Here is a 20,181-nt window from a genome sequence, read left to right as displayed (position 1 = left end):
ATGTTCAAATGTTCAGGCGTGGAGTTGTTTATTGACAATCCAGAAAAGTTGGGAAAGCGCTTTGCTTACTATATTGAAGTTTTGAAATAGAATACAGAATAGTTTTAAAAGAACTGATGTTGCTTGAGCTCTGCTGGGAATTCGATTATTCCTAGATTTTTAGCACATCTATTCAACATATTGAGTTTCTTGATCTCTAGCCGATCTCCTAGAATTGGGAAAACAGTAGTCTGCGCCATGCGGTTTTTCATCTCACCCAAATTCCAAAAGTATACAGTTTCACGCAAATACAATTCTGGATTCTCGCTCCCGATTGCCCTATTATTTGAACTATTCCCTTTATTACAGGAAGGGTAGAAAAATAGAGAACAGTTTTTGAATTTTAATAATGCGTCAAGTTTTTGGAAGGTGGGGTACTGATGAAGAGATGATCATGAATCATGCTTAGAGAATATAGTTTGGTCGTCAAGAGCAAGGTCAATAAGAACTCTTGATTTTTTGTTCATGCTAACATTGAGAACTGGTATCATTATAGATCAAAGAATATCAAACTGTGGAAAAGTGAAACTGAAAGGACTTCACCATATTAATCTAAGTAACATACAAAGAGTAAACAAGGTATTCAATACATTTTTGTTCAAAAAATTTCAATTGAATACAGTTTGTTCTTTTTTCAATGAAGCTGCCGTATTTTCTTCTTCTCCGTACACTTCAGAATTCACGAAACGAACATTGATGACTAAGAATTCTGGATATTGTATCCAGTCCATCTTGTCATGGAAACCTTGTGTAAATATTACTACTGACCCTCGTATAAAACGGTTCATATTAGTTCGTGTTGGTTGTTTCAGGCATATTCTTCAGATGTTTCTATTCTTCACAGGAATTCTTTCGCTATTATTTTCAGTCGACAGCTTGAGCCAAAGCTTGGAGGTAAGCCTATTTAATTATGAAATATTTGTTTGATCGTTGAGCAGTATACAAGTTTTCGCACATCTGAACGAGCCATTGTTGATGCTTAAGATGAGATGATCTTGTCTTAGTCGCCAGCAATAACTAGTTGCACGCATGTTTTTTGGAGTTGATCTGCACAATTCGCTCGTTTATCTCAACTATTTGCAGAAGTAATAGGTCACTGTTTGAGTAAAAGGAACACTGTTCAGTGGTCTTAAAATAGAATATAATAATGTAGTTATGAAAAATTAAAAATAAATATGTAACTGTAATAAATAACATATGTTCAGCAGGAGCAAAGCTCAACCACAACAGCTCTTGCCAACATCGAAAACTCTCATCTCCGAGTCAAGCGTCAATTTGGAGGTTTTGGGTTTGGTGGTGGCTTCGGTGGCGGATTCGGTGGCGGATTTGGTTTTGGAGGTGGAGGATGTTGTGTGACTACAATGATTTGCTGTCAGATGCCAATGCCACCTCCACTACCCCCACCAATTCCTGTCCCTATCCCTCAACCTGTCCCAGTACCTCAGCCAGTGCCTCAACCTGTACCTGTACCGATGCCCATGCCAATGCCAGTGGTACGTGGACTTTTCTTATGAAATTCATAATAATTCGATTTTTCCAGCCGGTGCCAGTTCCTATCCAAATACAAAGCAACTGCTGTAGTTGTTGTATGCCGGTGTGTATGCCGGTTTGCATGAGAGGGTACAAAAAAAGAAAACGTGCATCACTATATTTGCTAATGGTTTTTTTATTCAGAGGTTGCGGCGGATACGGAGGTGGTTACAGTTCTGGTTATGTCTCCGGTGGATGCTATGGAGGAGGCGGTGGTGGTTCATCTTGTGGATGTGGTGGTGGTTTTGGATACGGAAGAAGAAAGAGAGATACATTGTTGAAGAAGAATGCACTGGCTATTCGAAGGAAACCAATTGATATGGTCATTCGAGATTAATTAATTTTTGTATTATTTATTCAATCATTTAATGTATTTGTTGGTATTTCAAGTTTGGCCATTGACTTCTGAACGTTTCGGAAATTTTTTGTAATAAAGTCTTATATTGATAAACTGGATTTAATGAAAAGCAATTTTTGCTGAACTATAGTTTTCTATAAAGATTGAAAAGCTATTCTAACAATGTTGACCTTTTTAACGTAAAACCTTTGTCATAAAATATGTTTTTCCTGTTTTAGAATCTGGCACTTGACACCTGTTGCAGGAAATGTTCATCTTGAGTCCATCCCCACTTGTCCGCCCTCTTCATGGTTTTTCTCTATTAGTCCCTGGTTGGACTTTTCTGCCGTTAATTATATTCTTATATGATACATGAAAAAGTATCAAAAAAGCGTGTGAATGCCTGCCAAAAAGTGTCAAAATCCGCCTTCGAAACGGCGAGACCACTTGAAAAATTGAGCATAATGACCGGGCGATTTCCGGATATCGGTGTGCAATCAAGTGTTTGGCGACAAAATGAAATGGTGTTTGATGGGCGCGAGTTCACAAAAAGTGGCCGCCGTCGAGCACAATGCAAGTGTCAATCTCTATAAATATATGGGTACAAATAGCGGAGAACTGACCACAGTGCCGGACATTATTTTCATAGTCGACTCATTTCTTACTATCCGTTTTGTGCCAATCAAAAATATCTATTCCTCACATTTAGCCATGAAGTATCTCGTCGCTGCTCTTGCAGTGATCCAACTTTCTTCAGCAGATGAGGTATTGATCCCAATAAGAAGATGTGAAAAATTCTGATTTTCTAGGTTTCAACTTCTCTTCTGAGTTCTCCAATTCTCAGAATGAATGGTTCTCTTATCACAAGAGTCCGATCAAAGAGACAATGTTGTGCAATGTGTCCCCAAGGTAACTGTGGATGTGGCTCGTGCAACGGATTCGTGAGTTTTCAATAGTTCTCACCGTTATTCACTTCAACTTTTGAAGGTCACTTGTCCCGATAGGTGTCAACCAATGTGCACTCAAGCTTGTGTTATGGCCAAGGTTTTTGTTGCTTTTTATGTTAATCTCAGTTAATTTTATTTTGGTTTTAGACCTCAGTTTGTGTTGAACAGTGCATGCCAAAATGTGATTCAGCATGTATCAATCTAGTCAAATCGGTATAGAATCCGATGATAAAATAAAGAAGAAAACTAGAAACATTCCAGGGACCATCATGTGGGCAGCAGTGTATGCCGCTCTGTCTTCCAGCATGCATTAATGCAATTCAAGGTCCTACGGAATGCGCTCCACAGTGCATGCCATCCTGCTCATCGTCTTGCATCCAAGTAAGGAAATATGTAACTTTTGAATATGAAATAATTATGATATGATTACAGTCAGTCTTCCCAAGCTGTCCACAACAATGTCAACCGGTATGCACTCCACAGTGTATTCAATCTATTCAAGTTGCTGTTCGTCCAACTTGCGCACCTTCATGCATGCCATCTTGTTCCTCTTCTTGTCTCCAGGAATACGAAGTTAGCGTCAAGCAAGAATCTTGCGTATCTGCATGTATGCCATCTTGTAACTCGCAATGTGTTCAAGCAGTCACTTGCAGTACCTGTACCAACAATTGTCCTTCAATATGCACGTAAGTCGTTTAACTTCCCCAACAACCTATATTCCTAATTTTTGATGTGTTCAGGCAAGCGAACTGCATTCCACAGTGTATGCCAAGATGCCTACCAACCTGCATTCAACAAATCCAAATTTCGGTTCCCGCGCCAGTAAGTTTGACCGAAAACCAAAGTAACCCTTCAGAAAACTTGTTTGGTATTTTTCAATTCTGACGGCAACTTGCAGAAAAAAACAGATGAAATTGAAATGTCATGACTCACATTTTTAAGTGGACTATTATATTAAATGGGAAAATTTGATGGGAAATTGGAATGGTTTGGGAAACATTTTTGATTGATGAATCTATTTTCAGATGCCACCCCCAAGATGTGACTCAATGTGTATGCCATCATGCTCTCCATCATGTGTTCAACAGTACTCAATGTGCCCACAACAGTGCAGACCAATGTGCACCAATGCATGTGTTACAAATCTTCAGGTTGCAAGACCTATCTCCCAATGCCTTCCAGCATGTATGCCTTCCTGTACATCATCATGTGTTCAATCCATGTGCCCTCAACAATGTTATCCAAGCTGTGATATGAACTGTGTTCAGCAGTACGCAGTTCAGATGGCACCGTCACCATGTGCATCTCAGTGTATGCCTCTTTGTGAGAGCAGTTGCATAGCTAGGGTACAGAAACATCAAATGCACTTTCATGGAAATAGAAAAAAAAACTTGAACTTTCCAGCTGTCATGCGTCCAAACCTGTATGCCAGCTTGTAGTCCAACATGTGTTCAGACATTTGCTCCAACACCAATTCAATGTTCTCCAGCGTGTATGCCATTATGTCAGCCAACATGTGTGCAACAACGTAAGATTGAGTGAGGGTTCATAGTTCAGATGTGCATGAGACTTGCAGAACAACGGATGCCTCTACCACCCCCACCTCCTCCATCTCAAGGGTGTCGAGCATGCCAGAATAGGGGCTAACCAATATGGGGATGTGATCAGAATGGAATGCGTACTCTCTCCATTTCTCTTTCTTTCATATAACATATTTATTACATTCTTCATTCCTTTCCTATATATTTTGTCCAATTGCAAATATAACAACAACTATCGATTTTCTAACACAAGTCTCCATCTCTAACCAAAAGTTTAATCAAAAGTTTTAGATGCCGAAGTAGTTGTGGCTTGTGGAGTTCCATGTCAATGTCAGCCAGGATATGTTCAATGCTCTCAAAACCTTTGCTGTTTAAAGTAATCCAATTTTCCATACATTCTCAAGTGCCTTGTTCACAAACTCTTAAACTTTTTTAGGTACAAGAATATGGCCGCTAAATTCCGTAAACTAAGCGGTTCCGGAAACTCAAATAACGGTAATAACAACAGTAATAATAACGGAAACAACAATAACAACAACAATAGTGGTGACGACGATGAAGACAATAATACAGGCAGTTATGCGGAGCCAATGAGAGACTCCCCTAAGAGTTCGAACAACAACTCTACAAATTCTGAAGAGGTGCACATTTTAATTCAGAATCATGTAATCATTGTGATTTTCAGAAAAACAGCAGCAGTGGTAGCAAGACGTCATCCACTTTTTCTAACACTCAAATGGACGGCGACTCTTACGCATAACCTCGAGTTAAACCCGGAAATCCTCCATTATAAATTATTCTGATTGTATTTTTGTCTTTTTTGCATCTAGTGTATTGATGGAGAGCAAAGTGCGTTTAAATTTGCTGGTAGTCATAGATTATTTATTTGTACATTGGTTTTCAGCAATAAATTCTACTTTAGATTGTCCATTCTTGATTTCCAAAAACGACTGTGATCCTGTTTGTGACGGTTTTGAAATATAAACTAAAGACAAAAAACCTATATTTAAAAAAAGACGCTATCTGGCGAATTCTTCAATATCTCAAATTTAATAAATTATATTTTCCTTTAATTTTCGCCGCAGAGATCTTTTGATTCCCTTTGTTCCATGAGACCCAATACATTTTCGAAAAAAAAGCTTTTTGTTTGCACACCACGGAAGTTCATTTTTCTTCAATCGAAAAACAGAGGATCCCGAAAAAAACAACATTGAATTGGCGTATATACCTGTCTTGTTCTGTAAACTACTCGTATACTGTCCTCTCTTCGGAAGGCCATGTAAGTCAACATGAAGGAGGAAGGTGTTGTCGACCTTCAACCAAGTAACGTACACAACAACGATCAGCCATCAACCACGGGGTAGTTTTATTGTTCACTTTTCGAAAATCGCTAGAGCGTCTCCACTGATTGCCGCACTATTTCTTCATGAAGTGGGCACACATACATACACACGCAGTGTAAGTCTTCTCGGGGGGCCATTTCTCAGCGAGAAACTTCGACATATCTGCTTTTCGCTCAACAACACAATAAACAATTGCTTATCGATTGATTTTATTAGCAGTACCAAATGCAGAGAAAAGAAAACACTTGTGATAACAACAAGATAGAGAAAAAGAGAACGCCATTCATAAAATTCGATTGGTAATTAGAAAGTAAGGCAACTTAGAAAACGGTGAATGCGTGGGAGATTAGAATATGCATTGGATTTTTTGGGGTAGGGAAATCGGCTTGGCAGTTTTCGTCGTGAGGGGCGAATTGTCTAAGCTCTGAAGAAGCAGTACCAGAGAGCATGGATGATGGCTGGGAGATAGAAGAAGAAGCACAAGATGATGTTGACAGCGACATGAATGTTGCAGTCGGATCCGTGGATGAAGATGGCCAATGGCTGAAATTTATTGTTTTGAATTCTGTCGGCAGGACGTTGGAAACATTGCTCATACTAAAATCAAGCTTACCGGAAGGAAGATCGCGAGGATCAACTCGATGATTTGTTGCATTTCGATAGCCATGATGACCTGAATTGAGAAGATTGTCTAAAAGTTTTTGAAAAAGAGAAGAGCAAGAAAAGAAAAGAGATGGGAACGCAATAAAACTAAAAGAAAAGATTGAAAATTTTGTCAACGAGAAAGAGGAAAGAAAGAGTCAAACTGCGTTGTTTTATACTATTCTCTTGTTTTATCGCTCTATGACACGAAATCTATCAGAAAAAGATGCAATGTTGGAGGGGATGCCAAATGCCCCGTCGTACAAATTGTACGTATCATAACTTATCCCCCTCACACACGTGGTGGAGGGTAGGGCGTATGACCTCTAGAAAAAAGATGTATCGGTTACAAAAGAGTGCACCAAGAGACAAGAAGAGTTGAGGTGAGAAGAGCGACACAGACTGAGATGTGGCCGCAATGGGCGGGGTTCGTTTGGGCGGAGGAGAGAGATAGGGAGGCGGAAAAGAAACGGAGAAAAATAGACAACGAGTCATACACAACAAATCTGTTTTGTCAGTGAGGAAAACGTTATTCGATTAGTTTGATCGGCCGGAAATTATCGACGTCGGGCCACGCACTTTTCAAACGGAAAACCAAAATGGCAAAGAGAGGAAGTTGATTGAGGAAGATAGACTGGTTTGGGTGAATGAAGTCTTGAAAAGTAAATTTGGAAATCAATAGTGGCAGGTAGCAATTTTGTAGACAACAAGCATACTAGGGAATGTTTATTGATGTTTGTCAGAGATACTATGAAGAATTTGCTTTGGGTTGATAAAATTGCCGTGACACTAGTTGTACTCTTGATTCATAAAATTTCTAGGTAATCAAAGATTTCTAACTAACAGAAATAAGATGGATACTTATTTAGTTCAAATCGACATCGAACTGAAGGAGAAAGGGTATTTAAATAGAGAATGAAATTCTGGAATTTCATCATCTGGTGTCTATTCGTTCAGGGACCAGAGATAGGGGACATGTTTTCATCTAACAGTGCAAGAACAGATAAACAGTACGATGTGGTCAGTGACTGTATCGATAAGTGTTTGTTGAGAATTTTAGTTCACCAATGTGTTTCAAAACAAAAATTTCAAAACGTTCACTTTTTTTTTTTGAAAAACCGGTTGAATTTATATTGACCTGATTCATTCAAAATCAACGTCACAAATTCCTTATTACAGTTTTACAAACAGAAGGGTGTTTTTGCACCTTGACTTGAACAAAAACAATTGATCATACTCCAATAGTGGGAAAAAAACAATAGAAAGTAGAAGAGATGGTGAAAAGAGAGCAGACATACATAATTAAGCAGCTGATTTTATCAAGTTTTCATTTCTGCTCTTTTTCAATTTTGTTATAATTTCAACGGAAGCTCAGTTTGAAAGGTTTCATATCTTCTCTCAGTTTTAGTCATTACTCTTCAGTGCAAACTTTTGAGAATTGCGTTTAAAATTGAAACTGGAATATAGAGGTGTTATAAGTGAACAAAGATTAAAATAAGTGAAAAGGAGGAGATGGAAAGTGGAGATAATATGATGGTGTCCTGAGCACGTCATGCGACTTTTTCTTCCTCTCTCAAAACTTATGGCTCACAACTCAAATACTAGGTTTGTGGCTGCTGTACGACGAGACAATTGTTATGGAGTAAATGTAATACAAATACCATTTTGTACATCATGACTGTGCAGTTCATCTGGGATAAGTACACAAAGGTCACGATTTGTCATGAGTCACGATTTGTAATTCCTTCTGTTTAAATTACGAAATACAGAAGAACAAAATAGAACAATCAAATGGAGAAAAGGTGAAACGAAAGGCTGGGGAATTCAAGTAAGGTGGAAAACTAGAATAACAACAGAGAGAATAGCAAAAATGTGGCATCATTGTAAGTAACCGCTGCGAAAACACAACTGTTGGTGGGGAACAAAAAAGAGAGACCTGGAAATAAAAACAGCAAGTAATTTGATACAAAACAAGTCAGGCTTTCTCGTTTTGTGATAGCTCTATCCGATGACAACAACTGGTTTTATTTCTTGGAACAAATCTTGAAAATGAAGGAGATAGTTAAATAGAAAAGAATTTGTAGGTGATGCGGTACAAACGAAAGAAAATGCAAATCAACAGTATTGGCAAATGATAAGGTGTATTGTTTACCATTTAAATTATCTTTGTTAACGTGACAAACGAAAAGAGAGATGAAAACTGAGAGAGAAAACAATTAAGAGATCATAAATCACTTTTTAAAATTTTTTTAAAAAGAGGTTCTGGGAGGTTCGATCAACAAAGTTTTCAAGTTTTACAATTAAATGGAAAGCTTTTTTGAAAATATTTCTCAAAATTTGAATAAACTAACTTTCAAAGACAAGGTATTATTCTACAATATGTACTATGATACTTGTAACATTCGAAATGTTACAAATTCTTCTATTTTTAGTGTATTTACATCATCCCATTCTCTTTTCATCAAACTGGATAAAAAATAACATATAGCAATACATAACACATTTTATGAGGTTTTCATCCGCTCTATGAATTCTATCCTCCCATTTTCAATTTAATAGCGAGTGAAAGCTATTCTGGATATAATATGAATTCTCTGACATAATTCTTTTTTGCAACTCAAATGGAAAGAAAGTTGAGTTTTCAGAAATTAAAACGAGTACTAGATACCAGAAAGATGTAAAAAAGTTAAGAGAGATCTGAGTAATTTTGTGTGTTTGAATTGCTTTTTCTTTTTTTCTCTAAAGAATATTTGAACAGCTATCCACATATCTTGTTGTCGTTTTCACTGGAGAAGGTGGCACGGAAAACAGATATGTCACATATTTGAACTTCAACCAATAGTTTTAGAAACTCAATTGCAATATCCGAATGCAGAAAAATGGAAAAAAAAAAGTTTTGGAAACACGGCATATGATACTTTTATTGCATACACTTTACTTGCTACACTTCACTTCACAAATTCCACGTCCACGATGTGAATAATGAGCGCTCTTTGAATTGTGATAGATTCCAAGAATTTTAGTTCAAATGTAGAGTGTCAGGTCGTCAGTGGAGAATCTGCGGAAAAGAATGAAAGCTAAAAAAAGAAAAGAAAAGACAGAGATGATGGATTATGACAAAGTGGATAACTTATGCTTTGATGGTGAGTTTTTTCAGAGTAGAAAAACACATACATTTTTCTTTTTATTGCAACTTTTTTCTATTTTTATTCACATTTGGGAGAGTTCAATACGGAAAAAACGAGGAATTAGAAAATTCAAATGATACGTTGTGTTGAGGCGTCGAATACACATTGCGTTTCCTTGTCGCCAATTGATTAACTCGAATAACTGAAAACAATTCAAAAACAATCAATAAGTTAATAATTCTGTAACTTGTTTTTCTTTTTCTCAAACACTTGGAACATCTTTGTTTTTTCTTCAGGTTTTTGTTGTCATAATTTTATAAGCGAAGAATTCCTTGAAAAACCTGTAAAAGTATTCTTTCGAAACGAGTATAATAGCAATTAATCACTGCTAAATGGCTTTCCATTTGTGATTGTTCTTTTAAGAACGGAAAACAACGAATCCATAGAACGCTTCAATTGAGATTAATGTCTATATAAATAAATGTATCGTTTAAATAAATTCGCTGGGCCGAATTCAGGAAACGTTACATATTTCATCCAGAGCAATTTTCCCCCATTTTCATAATAAATCTTTTGGATCAGATATAAATTTATTTCATATAAAATATTCGAACAAAGAACAATCATAACTTGTTCCTATTAGATATAGACTGCCTCATTCCTGTTCAAACTTTCAAAAGTTTTTTGATTTTTTAGTGGTCGTTTCTGGATGTCATTATAATTCTATAGTAGTTGGTACTCAAGACTATTATGTTTTGATTTTTTGATTTTCTCTTGGAATGCTACGCATCTCTTTTATTTGTTTTTTGAATACATCGGTTTTGTGCTGGACCTTTTCCCTTTTTGATTAGTACTTCACAATTCTTCTTATATTCAATTTTTTAAAATAATCAAATTCCTCATATACCAAAAAACCTTTTGTTCCATAAGAACTTTTTTGAATTTAATTTTCTCAAAATTGCACACACCAACCATCGGAAGCCACGTGAACTTATGACAAAAACTTTGATTGAAAGAATAGAAGCGAGGCTACCAATGAAGAGTAAATAACAGTTTGGGCAAGTAACAAAAACAAAACGCGACCGTTGAATTCTTCCTCGTTTTTGCCCATTCCATCTTAAAACTGTCGTTCTGTAAAGCGGAGAAGTAAACAGTGGTAAACAATCTTCTTGGTCATGAACAGAAAAAAAAGAATTGAGCGTGTGTGTGAGATGGTGATGAAAAATTAGGAGTAAATACCACACCCTTTGAAAATAGTGACGAAGACATTGATTGACTACATCGGAACGCAACTGGAAAATTATTGACTATCTCTGAATATCAAAAACAAACTTTGATAGCGTTAATATTATGTAAACGATGCTCAAATTAATGTTGAGAACATCGAAGACCGTCCATTTGTCAATGCTAGAATGCGTAAACTGAGAAACTGAGAAAAATATCTTGCTCTCAGCAATGTTCGAATACGTTTCTGAAAATTTTTAGGATATATATTTAATATACAATGAAATTGAACTTACAGTTAAGACCTTGCTGTTTACTGTAAGAATTTGATTTAGTCAGATTGACAGTAATATTCAGCCGCAGACATCGTTTAGAACTAATACAAGAGATCGTTAAGAACTATGTCGCATATTTCAATGATCAGGAAATGAAAGTTTTCAAAAAAGTTATTTCAAGTTTAGAACTGATTGCTAACAAAATTACTTGAACACCAACGAGTTGCTAAACATTTCACGTGGAACTTTTTCCCTCCAATATTTTCACGTTCCTTCACTGTTAGTCAGTTCCTCGCAGTGTTTGAAGAAAAGCTGACAAATCGACCAAACTGATCATTTTCCAAAACGTACGCCACCGCTCCAGTAATCCGGTGTTAAACAGTTTCGCTCGTTTTTTTTCTTCTCTTTTTTTGTTTCGACGTCGCCCAAAACACATACGGTACTCTCTTTCTACTACGCGTAGGTCGACCCTCTCTTCTTTCTATTTGTGATGAGCTTAGTGCATGTGTGCGCATTTACCAAGTTCACCACAGTAGGGGTGGGCGTTGCCTTCCGAAAAAAAACTGTTCCTGGTATAAAAGCGAGGTCAAGGTCACTTCCAGACATCACATCAGCTCAGCTCGTCTAGCTCATTTGAACTACTTCTCCTTTTCTCAATGGCTCCTCCAACCACCATTCCAAACTTGTTCATGTCTGACTTCGGTCTCAACACTGATGATATCAAGTACTTCCATATGGACTCCCATATCCAAGGACGTGGACCAAACCGTCTGAAGTCTCTTGACATCGAAGGAAGATGGGTCCTTTCTGGAAAGAGTATTCCATTCATCTCTGCTGCATTCAACCATCTCGAAAGACTCAATGATGCCCAGGTACCAATTAGAGATATCTCTGAAGAACCTATCGATGCCATTGGTATGGTTGGATGGACCAAGTCGTCTGCTCCATCTGAAGAGCCAGTAAAGGAAGAGAAGAAGGTTCCAAAGAAGTTTGTTCTCCAGCCACCAGTCTTCGTGGAGGATGAGGTCCCACCAAGCCCAAGAGAAGTTGTCCCACATCGTTCTGCCGGCTACGGTAAGTTGCAAATTCCCCATACTTTAATACATCTAAAAGAATATCTTTTTTTTTCAGGACCAGCTCACCACAAGAGAAAGTTGTCGATCCCAGACCGCTCCCGAAGTGTTTCCCCAATGCCAGTTGAGGCTCCAGGACAAACCGTTTACGACAAATACGCTAAATACGAGAGACACCGCAAAGGTTACTTTTCTTCCGATTCTGACTATGAGAGCGGATCAGATTATGAATCTGACGAGCCTAGACTAATTGACTGGGAAGGAAAATTGTGGGCTCTAGCTGAAACTAAAGTAACCTTAATCCGAATTGTAGAAACCGAATATGTCCTTGAGTAGTTCTAGCTCTAGTCTCCTTGTTCTTTGGTTGTTTCTGTTTTTGTTGAGTTAATTTCAAAACTAATAAACTTTCAGGGCAAAAAACCACTTTTCACTCACAAACTATGAATTTTCAGACTCGATCACCAGATACGGAACCAAGTGGGGAGATGCCGGATACGTCTCGCACAGCCCATCGCCAACCGGTGAGATTCATGAGGAATATCAATACTCCCGCCAATATTACCTTTAAAAATTCCTTCATTTCCCCTTTTATGTTTCATTGAGTTTCGCTTGCCTTTTTGACATACTTGCTCAAAATTTACATGCTACTTGCTCAACTTTAGAATGAAGAGATTTTTAGCTAAAAACTTGTTAATTCTCAAACCACATCATTAAAAAGGAATCATTACAGGTGACGAGCCACAAAACCTTCCACATCGCACTCAAGCTCTTTCTCCACGTCCAGCTTCCAGAACTCGTCAATATGACAGCGAATACAATCCAGAGTTCCTAAAGAGAGGTATGTAGCACATTTTTGAAGCAAACCGAGTTCCACTCATTCTTTTTCCCATTCTGATGCCAAATAGAAGAATGAAGTAAAACTAAGAGCCATTGGTTGCCTTGCGTCGCTAAACAGTAACATTAGAAGAAATGTCAACAGTCCATTTTGCGTAATTTCTCAATTTTTTCATCACTGTCCTACCTACCGAAACGCAAACATTCCATTTAACCAACGAACTCGGAGCAAAAATAGAATAGCTTACGAATCTTATTGCAGACTCGGCGAGCAGTGCCAACGAACTTAAGGTGTTGACGAAGAACATCAAAGGAGACTATGTACCATACAGAACAACCGGATATGGGGCATACCACGTGAAAAGACAATATGATTTGAGCCCAAGATCGATGGGAAGTGATTATGCTACCAGCAGTGGGTAAGTATTGATTCATTCATTAGTAGCAAGGGAATATGTCATTTTTCATATTAATAATTCTCTATTTCAGATCTGAGCAATCTTCTCCAGTGCCAGCCAGACGTGAGAGATCAGCTGATGAGATCGTTCTCTCCGCTTACCACGCATCCAAGACCACCGACTCGTCTCGTCCAAGACGCGACAACTGGATCCGTCAACAATAATCATTCATCATACTCACTCATTCATTTTTCTAATCAAAAGTTTCAGACGAACGAGTTATAATCCCCCTCTCAATTCTACTCAACCTCGCTTGTCGCCAGCAAAAAATGTACAAAAGAAAATCTCTCGTTGTTCTAGAGATGAGGCTATTTTAGTGGTTAGACGCTACCTGCAATCTGCAAAGAAATCTTTTGTGTGCACGAGCATAAATGATTGAATCACTTTCCACTTCGTCTCAAGAACAATTACTGTTTTCTTCAACATGCTATTCTTTTACAGATTACTATATCCATGTACAATTTGAGTGTAGCTTATCACACACTATCCTCCCCAATTAACCACACTTAACCAGAAAAACAAACATTTCAATTTGATTAATTAAGTCGAGTAACTTTTGGGATTTAACTTGGTGACAGCATTTTTGGAGTAATGAACAGAAATAAAACGTTTTATGGACACTTCAATATTATTTTGATAGGAACCGTAACCAAAGACTGTCAGTTGATATAGTGATTTTGAACATTATTCCGACAGAACACAAATGAAAACAATGAGCTCAAATAAGAAGAAAAAAGTGAATTTCAAAAAAGGAATTAACTGATGAGATCAGATATCCTTCATCCGGTGACTTGTTAGACGATATTCTGCTTTACTGGTGATGAACTCCAAGGACATCTAAAAAAGTTAGCGTTGCTAGTTATTACTCTAGTCTTCATATTTTTTCTATCTGAACTATTTTCTACTAAACTGCTCGGGATTGACAAAAAGCAAAAGTCACTCATCACTCAAGACGCCACATTGTTAGCTTTAGTATGGTTTTGTTTCGAAAAACATAGGACAAGACAAAGACAACCCACACAAACAAAAACCCAACCCTCTGAAAAAATTCAATGTGTTCCCAAGCTGAAACTCCAATTTATTCAAAAAAAAAACTACCGGAAATTTCTAAAAGCCAATAGAAATTGAAAACATTTATTACAGCAATGTACGCAACGAGCACAAGTGTGGAATAGAGACAAATACAACAACACCAAAGAGAATGGACACGTAGGGAGGAAAAGTGAATGACGAGCATGCAATAGAAACAATAAATTAAGGTAGCTTGAATTTGAAAATCGCTAGAATTATTATGACTTGTTTGAGGACAGAACACAGGTTATGAATTAATGGTTGCAAATATCTTAAGTAGATCATTGCCGCATGCAAGTGACTATAACCGGCATTTGTTCTAATTTTTTTAGTTTTTTAACCTAAATTTTTGATTATAGAACAAAAATGATAGCTGATCATTGAAAAAAACACCGATTTTGGAAGATATGAGAATGGAGAAAAGGAATGGAACATTTAAACGTGCAGTTTAAGAGTGCATGCAAACAAAAAACATAGGACAACACGAATTTTAACTTAAAAGAGGAGATACGTCAGCAAAACTCAAAAAACCCCGGCAAAATAATCACAGTTTGAAGTCGTTTTGATAATAGAAAGTCTTCCAAAACTTTGATCTATTCTTCCGGTATTTGCAGTATACGACGATCAGAGCAACTCCGATGAGTGATAACCAGATGAAGTAGTAGTGACTTCGGCTTCCCTCCGGAATGTTGTCTGAAAAAGATTCAGATTCATCTTGTGAATCTTTTACAAATTTCACTAACCATATCCATCAATATCCTGCCACGTTCTTTGTGGGCTAGCGTCGAGAACATTTTTCACTTTCTCGTTAGCCTCCAATTGGTCGACTTTTCCTGCGTGAATTTGAAATTTAGGATTCAAATGACGCTGTCCTGCAGATTGTGTTTTTCCTTCTTTGTATTCGACGACTTTGTATCCCGGAAGAGTCTGAAAAAGAAACAACGAAATTTAACGGGTCTTGAAATATTGTTATCTTTTATTTTGTAGCTTTAAATCTGATCATTCTTGTGCATTTCATATTTTTCATGAAGATTTATTTCTTAGATTTAAGAACACTTATTTTTCACTATGTCAAACCCTTTTTTGTAAAAAGTGTATATTTTCGTTGCGCGTAAAATTCCGGCATTCCACAGCGAGAGATGACGGTGTTTGCGTACCCCACGCAATTCTTGCAACGTGTAACTGACAAAATTAGGTTTTCTTCATAGAAAAATAATTTCGGTTTTTGAAATCAGAGTTTTTGATCTGATTCAAAGATAAGAACGTTATCCATCACAGCAATTGAATAGTTGGACTCAGTGAACAGCTGATTTCAATGGTGGGATTTATTTTGATTGTTTTCAATCAAAAGACTTACTTCTGATGGATCCGTTTTGATATTTGAGTAGTACTTGAACACAAATGGAAGTGCTTTAGCTTCATCGATTTCTCCATTCAGATCATAACAATCAGGACACAGAGATTTCGGTGGGAACTGCTGTTTCTTGAAAGATGGATCGTCTGTGAGAGATCCGGAGAGTCTTTTGTTGACAAAGTTGTGAACTCTCCATAGCCAAGCGTAAACGTCTTCAGCTCTAGTGACAAGATGGAGTTGATTCTTCTCCGCTTCCTTGGTAAAGTTTTGAGCACACTCGGAACAACTCAAAAAGTGGAAGATAAAAGCACGGAATGGCTCGAGGACATCGATGACTGGCTTGAAAGCGGTATCTGAAAAAAATAGAGTTGAATTGTTTTTCTTGTTAGAATATCTTACTGTGTTTTTCCTGTTTGTAGGCTTCAACAGTAATCGAGTGAGCAAGAGTCCACAATCCGCAAGTGTATCCTCTGAGATTTGGTTTTGAACCGGCGCAGGCCATCCAAGTAATTTCCTTAGGCAGTGGATTACCAAGTGATTGCTGAAAAAAAGATAACTGGTTTGGACAGACAGGGGGTGTATGAATCAAAAAACGATGTGGTGTTGTAATCTGAAGATAAAAGAAAATTACAAAATCTTACTTGAATCTCATCGACTTGGGCCAACCACTCGTTTGCAGTTACAACGGAACGAAGTTGAACCCACTCATCAAGACGGAAGAATAGACGACGCATTGGTGTGGTTCCAGGGGCATACTGAAAATGAAATTAACTTTCAATTGGTCGAATGAATATCGAAATACCTTTTTGAGAGTGTGCATCCACTGTTTCAAAGCAGCCAATGGTTCATCACGAATCTCCTCTCTTCTTGGAATCTCCTTGTACAACATGTAGCTCATTGCACTTTTCAGATCAACGAGTTGCACTTCGTATTGATTGTTCAATGGGTTTGATGGAGCAGCAATAACTGGCTGAAAGATTGAAAGTTAGTTTTCTACTAGTTCATTTTATTGGAAAAATCAGGAGTAGGCTTCGTGGGATGGGAATTTCTTTAGCTAAAGGAATGTGGATTAAGGTGCAGTTCAAGTAAGAAGAGTTAACCACACCATGCGATCCACATACCGAAAATAATCTTTTCATTTGCTTAACGTTTCTCCAAAAACGGTTCCACATCGAAGCCCAACTCTGAATTCACATAAAACCCAATGACCCAAACTCGAAGTTTGAAAACAGAAAATCGTGTGGAACTTACCGCAGCATTCATTGGCTGAATAGTCGGGCTCTTAGCTGCAATCTTATCTCCAATCAACTCCTCAATTTTCTCTTGAACATCCATCCACTTTTCAATCGGACTACTGCTTTTCCACATTGGTTCAGCATTTCCATTAGAGAACAAGAGAGCATGTACTCCTTCATCAGAGAAGAATTTCGAGGCGATTTGGTGCTTTTGGCCGACGTAAGCAACCTTTAATCCATTATTTCCATAATAATTGATCAAGTTGGACCATGCTATGACTGAGGGACTGTCTTGGACAATGACTGCTAAATATGGTGTAGTTCCCAATGACTTGAAAACATCCTCAAGGGTTGATGCGCTGGAATATTTCTTCTGCGATAAAAAATTAGAAGAATGACTTACTCTGAAAGTGGCAAGAACGTTGGCCAGCTCTCTGGATTCTGTTTCTGAGCATCAGCCTGTGCGAGACCAGCAATATCATGAGCCAGCTTGTTGATATCGTATTTATCTCCACTGTACTTCATACCGTCGTCTTTAGTGGCCGAGTTGTATTTGAAGTACTAAAAAAAATGGAGTTTTAGTTGGAGTTTGATGCGAACACAATCTTACCCTGAGAGATGGATACGAGTTCACAGAATGTTCTCTACAAAGTGGCATGTTCTTGTCATCGGCACAGTTGACAACCGTCACTTGAACGATAGGAGTCCATTTTTCGAGTTGTCTGAAAGTACATTTGTTGTTAGAAGAGTTTAAAAAAAAATTAACTTTACGATTTTTGTAGTTTTGTATTCTTTTCTTGTTGTGAAATCAACTTACAAAAACTATCTCTCTCACACATTTTATGGTAAGCTCTATGGTAAGCCTTCAAGATCTGTTACCATTTCAAGACTTCCCCTCAATCGTCCAGCTTAAAAAATCTATTTTATGTGGTTTGTTATGATATGCCTCCCAGTGTCTACTTAGATATCTACCTTTGCTTTCAATATTTGCTTTTCCGCCGGATAAATGCCCGATATATGTAAAACTGCGAAATTTAAAACAAACACGATTGATCGTGTAAACAAATTATGCCCACAACTTTTCGGAAGTTTCTTTATAAAAACTCACTTAGCGAATTTTTTGAAAGTAGGAGCATATCCAATACAGGCGCCACACCAAGATGAGTAAAACTCGACGAAATGCGCTTTCTTCTAAAAACAACAACCGTTGCTCGGAAAATGTAAAGAGAGGATAAACTAACAGATCCGTAGATAGCGGGGCCAAATGTATCGACGTCTAGTTCGAGGATCGGATCGTCTTTGTCGTAGAGTGATTCACTGTTACCTCTTCCGGCACTGAATGCCAAGATAATCACCAAGATGAACAGCATAAGCACTCCTGAATATGAAAAAGTGAGTGGGAGTTTTAGAAAGGAGAAGCAAAAGAAAGCATAAGAAGCCGCCATAAATAATGTGGGAAACATGAATACCAAATCAGGCGACACATTGTGGGCTGATATGTGATAAACTGAAACTCTCAAGTCACACTTTCCCTTTCTTTTTGGTTTTAGTTAGTACAGACGTCATCTTGAAGAAATCAATCTGAAGCAGAAAAATGAGAAAGAGAAAAGCGGATTTGAATGTGAGAAACAGCGAAACGCGTGGGGATAGCCACGAAAGAAGAAAATTCGACAGCGGACAGGGAAGCGGCTAGTTCGAACAGGTTTTGAGTGGACAAGCAAGCTATGGTCGCCTATCTCGAGCGCGGAAGACATTGATTGCATGAAAAACATACTCATTTCTCTTGGAAAAGCCGCGTTTTCACCCTGTTGTTTTTGTTCATAAAGCGAGAACGCGCTTTTCCAAAAAGTATCGGATAGAAAAAGGTTGAGAACATGTATTGCGTCGGGGTCGTCGAGAGTATGAAAACTGAGTGATGATTCACAATGAGGTCACTCAATAATAGTCCTCCGAGACCGCACTCATCCCTTTCTTTCCAATATGTGTTTAATGGGAGTTTCGCCTGCCGAACTGTCGCCGAACCTCAATATACATGACGGTTGGTGCACGGTGGCCGATAGTGTCGATTATCAAAAACAGAAATAGCAAAACGTCGGCGGTCTCCTTCACCATCGCCGAGTGAGAAACATATCGACACATTTTCTTTTTCGATATGCCAATAAAATACGATGTGAACGAAATACGGAGATGTGATGTGCGCAATCGATCAATGTCGCTCTTTTTACTTAGGTCAACTGCAACCTTCTTCTAATAAGACAAACCTGTTATGACAGCGGCAATGCACAGACTCTTGGCAACTCCGGGCTCTTTTTCGTGCATGCGGCTAATACCCCTGGAAATTAACTCATATAAATTGATAGAAATAAAAATGAGAATTGAAAAAAATGAAAAATAATTAAGCTAATTAAAGATGCAAACAAGTTGGTAAATGTGCAATGGCGTGGAGGTCCGCAGTTGCGCGTAGGTTGTGGTGTGTGCACACAGTGGAGAAAACAATCTTGCCGGCCTAGCGAGTTGAGTAAGGAAATTTGATTTGTGCGGGTGCCAGTTTAAGTGAGGCAAAAACTGAAATAAAGAGAAAATTGGACAAACTAATGATTTCAGCTTATAAATTTGATAAAACTTTTTTTGAAATATTTGCAATTGAGAAAATAACACAACCTGAACTTTGAAAGTACATTGGAACGTTTAGAATTGTAGTTGTTTAAACACAAATTTACCAAATAAACAATAAATTGTTGAGCTGAAGTGTTCCTGATTACAGCTAAAAAGCAACAATGAAAAACCGGGGTTCAAAAACTATAAAACATAAAAAACACATGTTGGTTTCAAATCAAAAAAAAAAAAAAAAAGAACATGACAACTAAATCTCAACGTGTTAATGTTTTAATTCGGAGAATCTGATAGGACAATTAAAACATATAACATTTTATTTCAATAGTGATGCGTTTATCTCGAAAAACAACTCAAAGTCCCATTTAACACTATTACCTAAAAGTTGGACATTTTAACACAAAGAGACTGTACTTTTGAAGAATAATTCTAAAATCAAAGAGATCATATGTTCGTTCTTGTGGAATAGACACTGATTAGCCGAGCAGACAGCGTGAACTTTATGGAAGACTGACAAACGTCTTCATGCATTATCAT

The 20,181-nt window shown here is 37.7% G+C and overlaps 3 protein-coding genes across 3 annotated transcripts; 1 reads left to right on the top strand and 2 right to left on the bottom strand.

Annotated features, from left to right (window-relative positions):
* Positions 1-11,659: 11,659 nt before the first annotated feature.
* Positions 11,660-12,064, bottom strand: GCK72_024160 (uncharacterized protein; the record flags this gene model as incomplete). The annotated part of the gene is made up of 1 exon (XM_053735749.1): positions 11,660-12,064. One exon carries the CDS (start codon positions 12,062-12,064, stop codon positions 11,660-11,662), a length of 405 nt encoding a protein of 134 aa, XP_053579315.1.
* GCK72_024159 (uncharacterized protein) lies at positions 11,663-13,535 on the top strand (the record flags this gene model as incomplete). Its single annotated transcript, XM_003117897.2, has 6 exons — positions 11,663-12,080; positions 12,138-12,263; positions 12,532-12,600; positions 12,810-12,917; positions 13,176-13,332; positions 13,403-13,535. 6 exons carry the CDS (start codon positions 11,663-11,665, stop codon positions 13,533-13,535), a joined length of 1,011 nt encoding a protein of 336 aa, XP_003117945.2.
* Positions 13,536-14,986: 1,451 nt separating this feature from the next.
* GCK72_024158 (uncharacterized protein) lies at positions 14,987-18,401 on the bottom strand (the record flags this gene model as incomplete). Its single annotated transcript, XM_003117563.2, has 11 exons — positions 14,987-15,135; positions 15,186-15,369; positions 15,800-16,149; positions 16,196-16,337; positions 16,438-16,551; positions 16,599-16,766; positions 17,048-17,390; positions 17,435-17,592; positions 17,642-17,753; positions 18,140-18,222; positions 18,273-18,401. 11 exons carry the CDS (start codon positions 18,399-18,401, stop codon positions 14,987-14,989), a joined length of 1,932 nt encoding a protein of 643 aa, XP_003117611.2.
* Positions 18,402-20,181: the final 1,780 nt, after the last annotated feature.

This window comes from Caenorhabditis remanei, chromosome X (genome assembly GCF_010183535.1).
Source record: "Caenorhabditis remanei strain PX506 chromosome X, whole genome shotgun sequence".
Taxonomy (NCBI): Eukaryota; Metazoa; Nematoda; class Chromadorea; order Rhabditida; family Rhabditidae; genus Caenorhabditis; species Caenorhabditis remanei.
The sequence above is the reverse complement of the archived record's forward strand: the minus strand, read 5'-3'. Positions and strand labels throughout refer to the sequence as shown.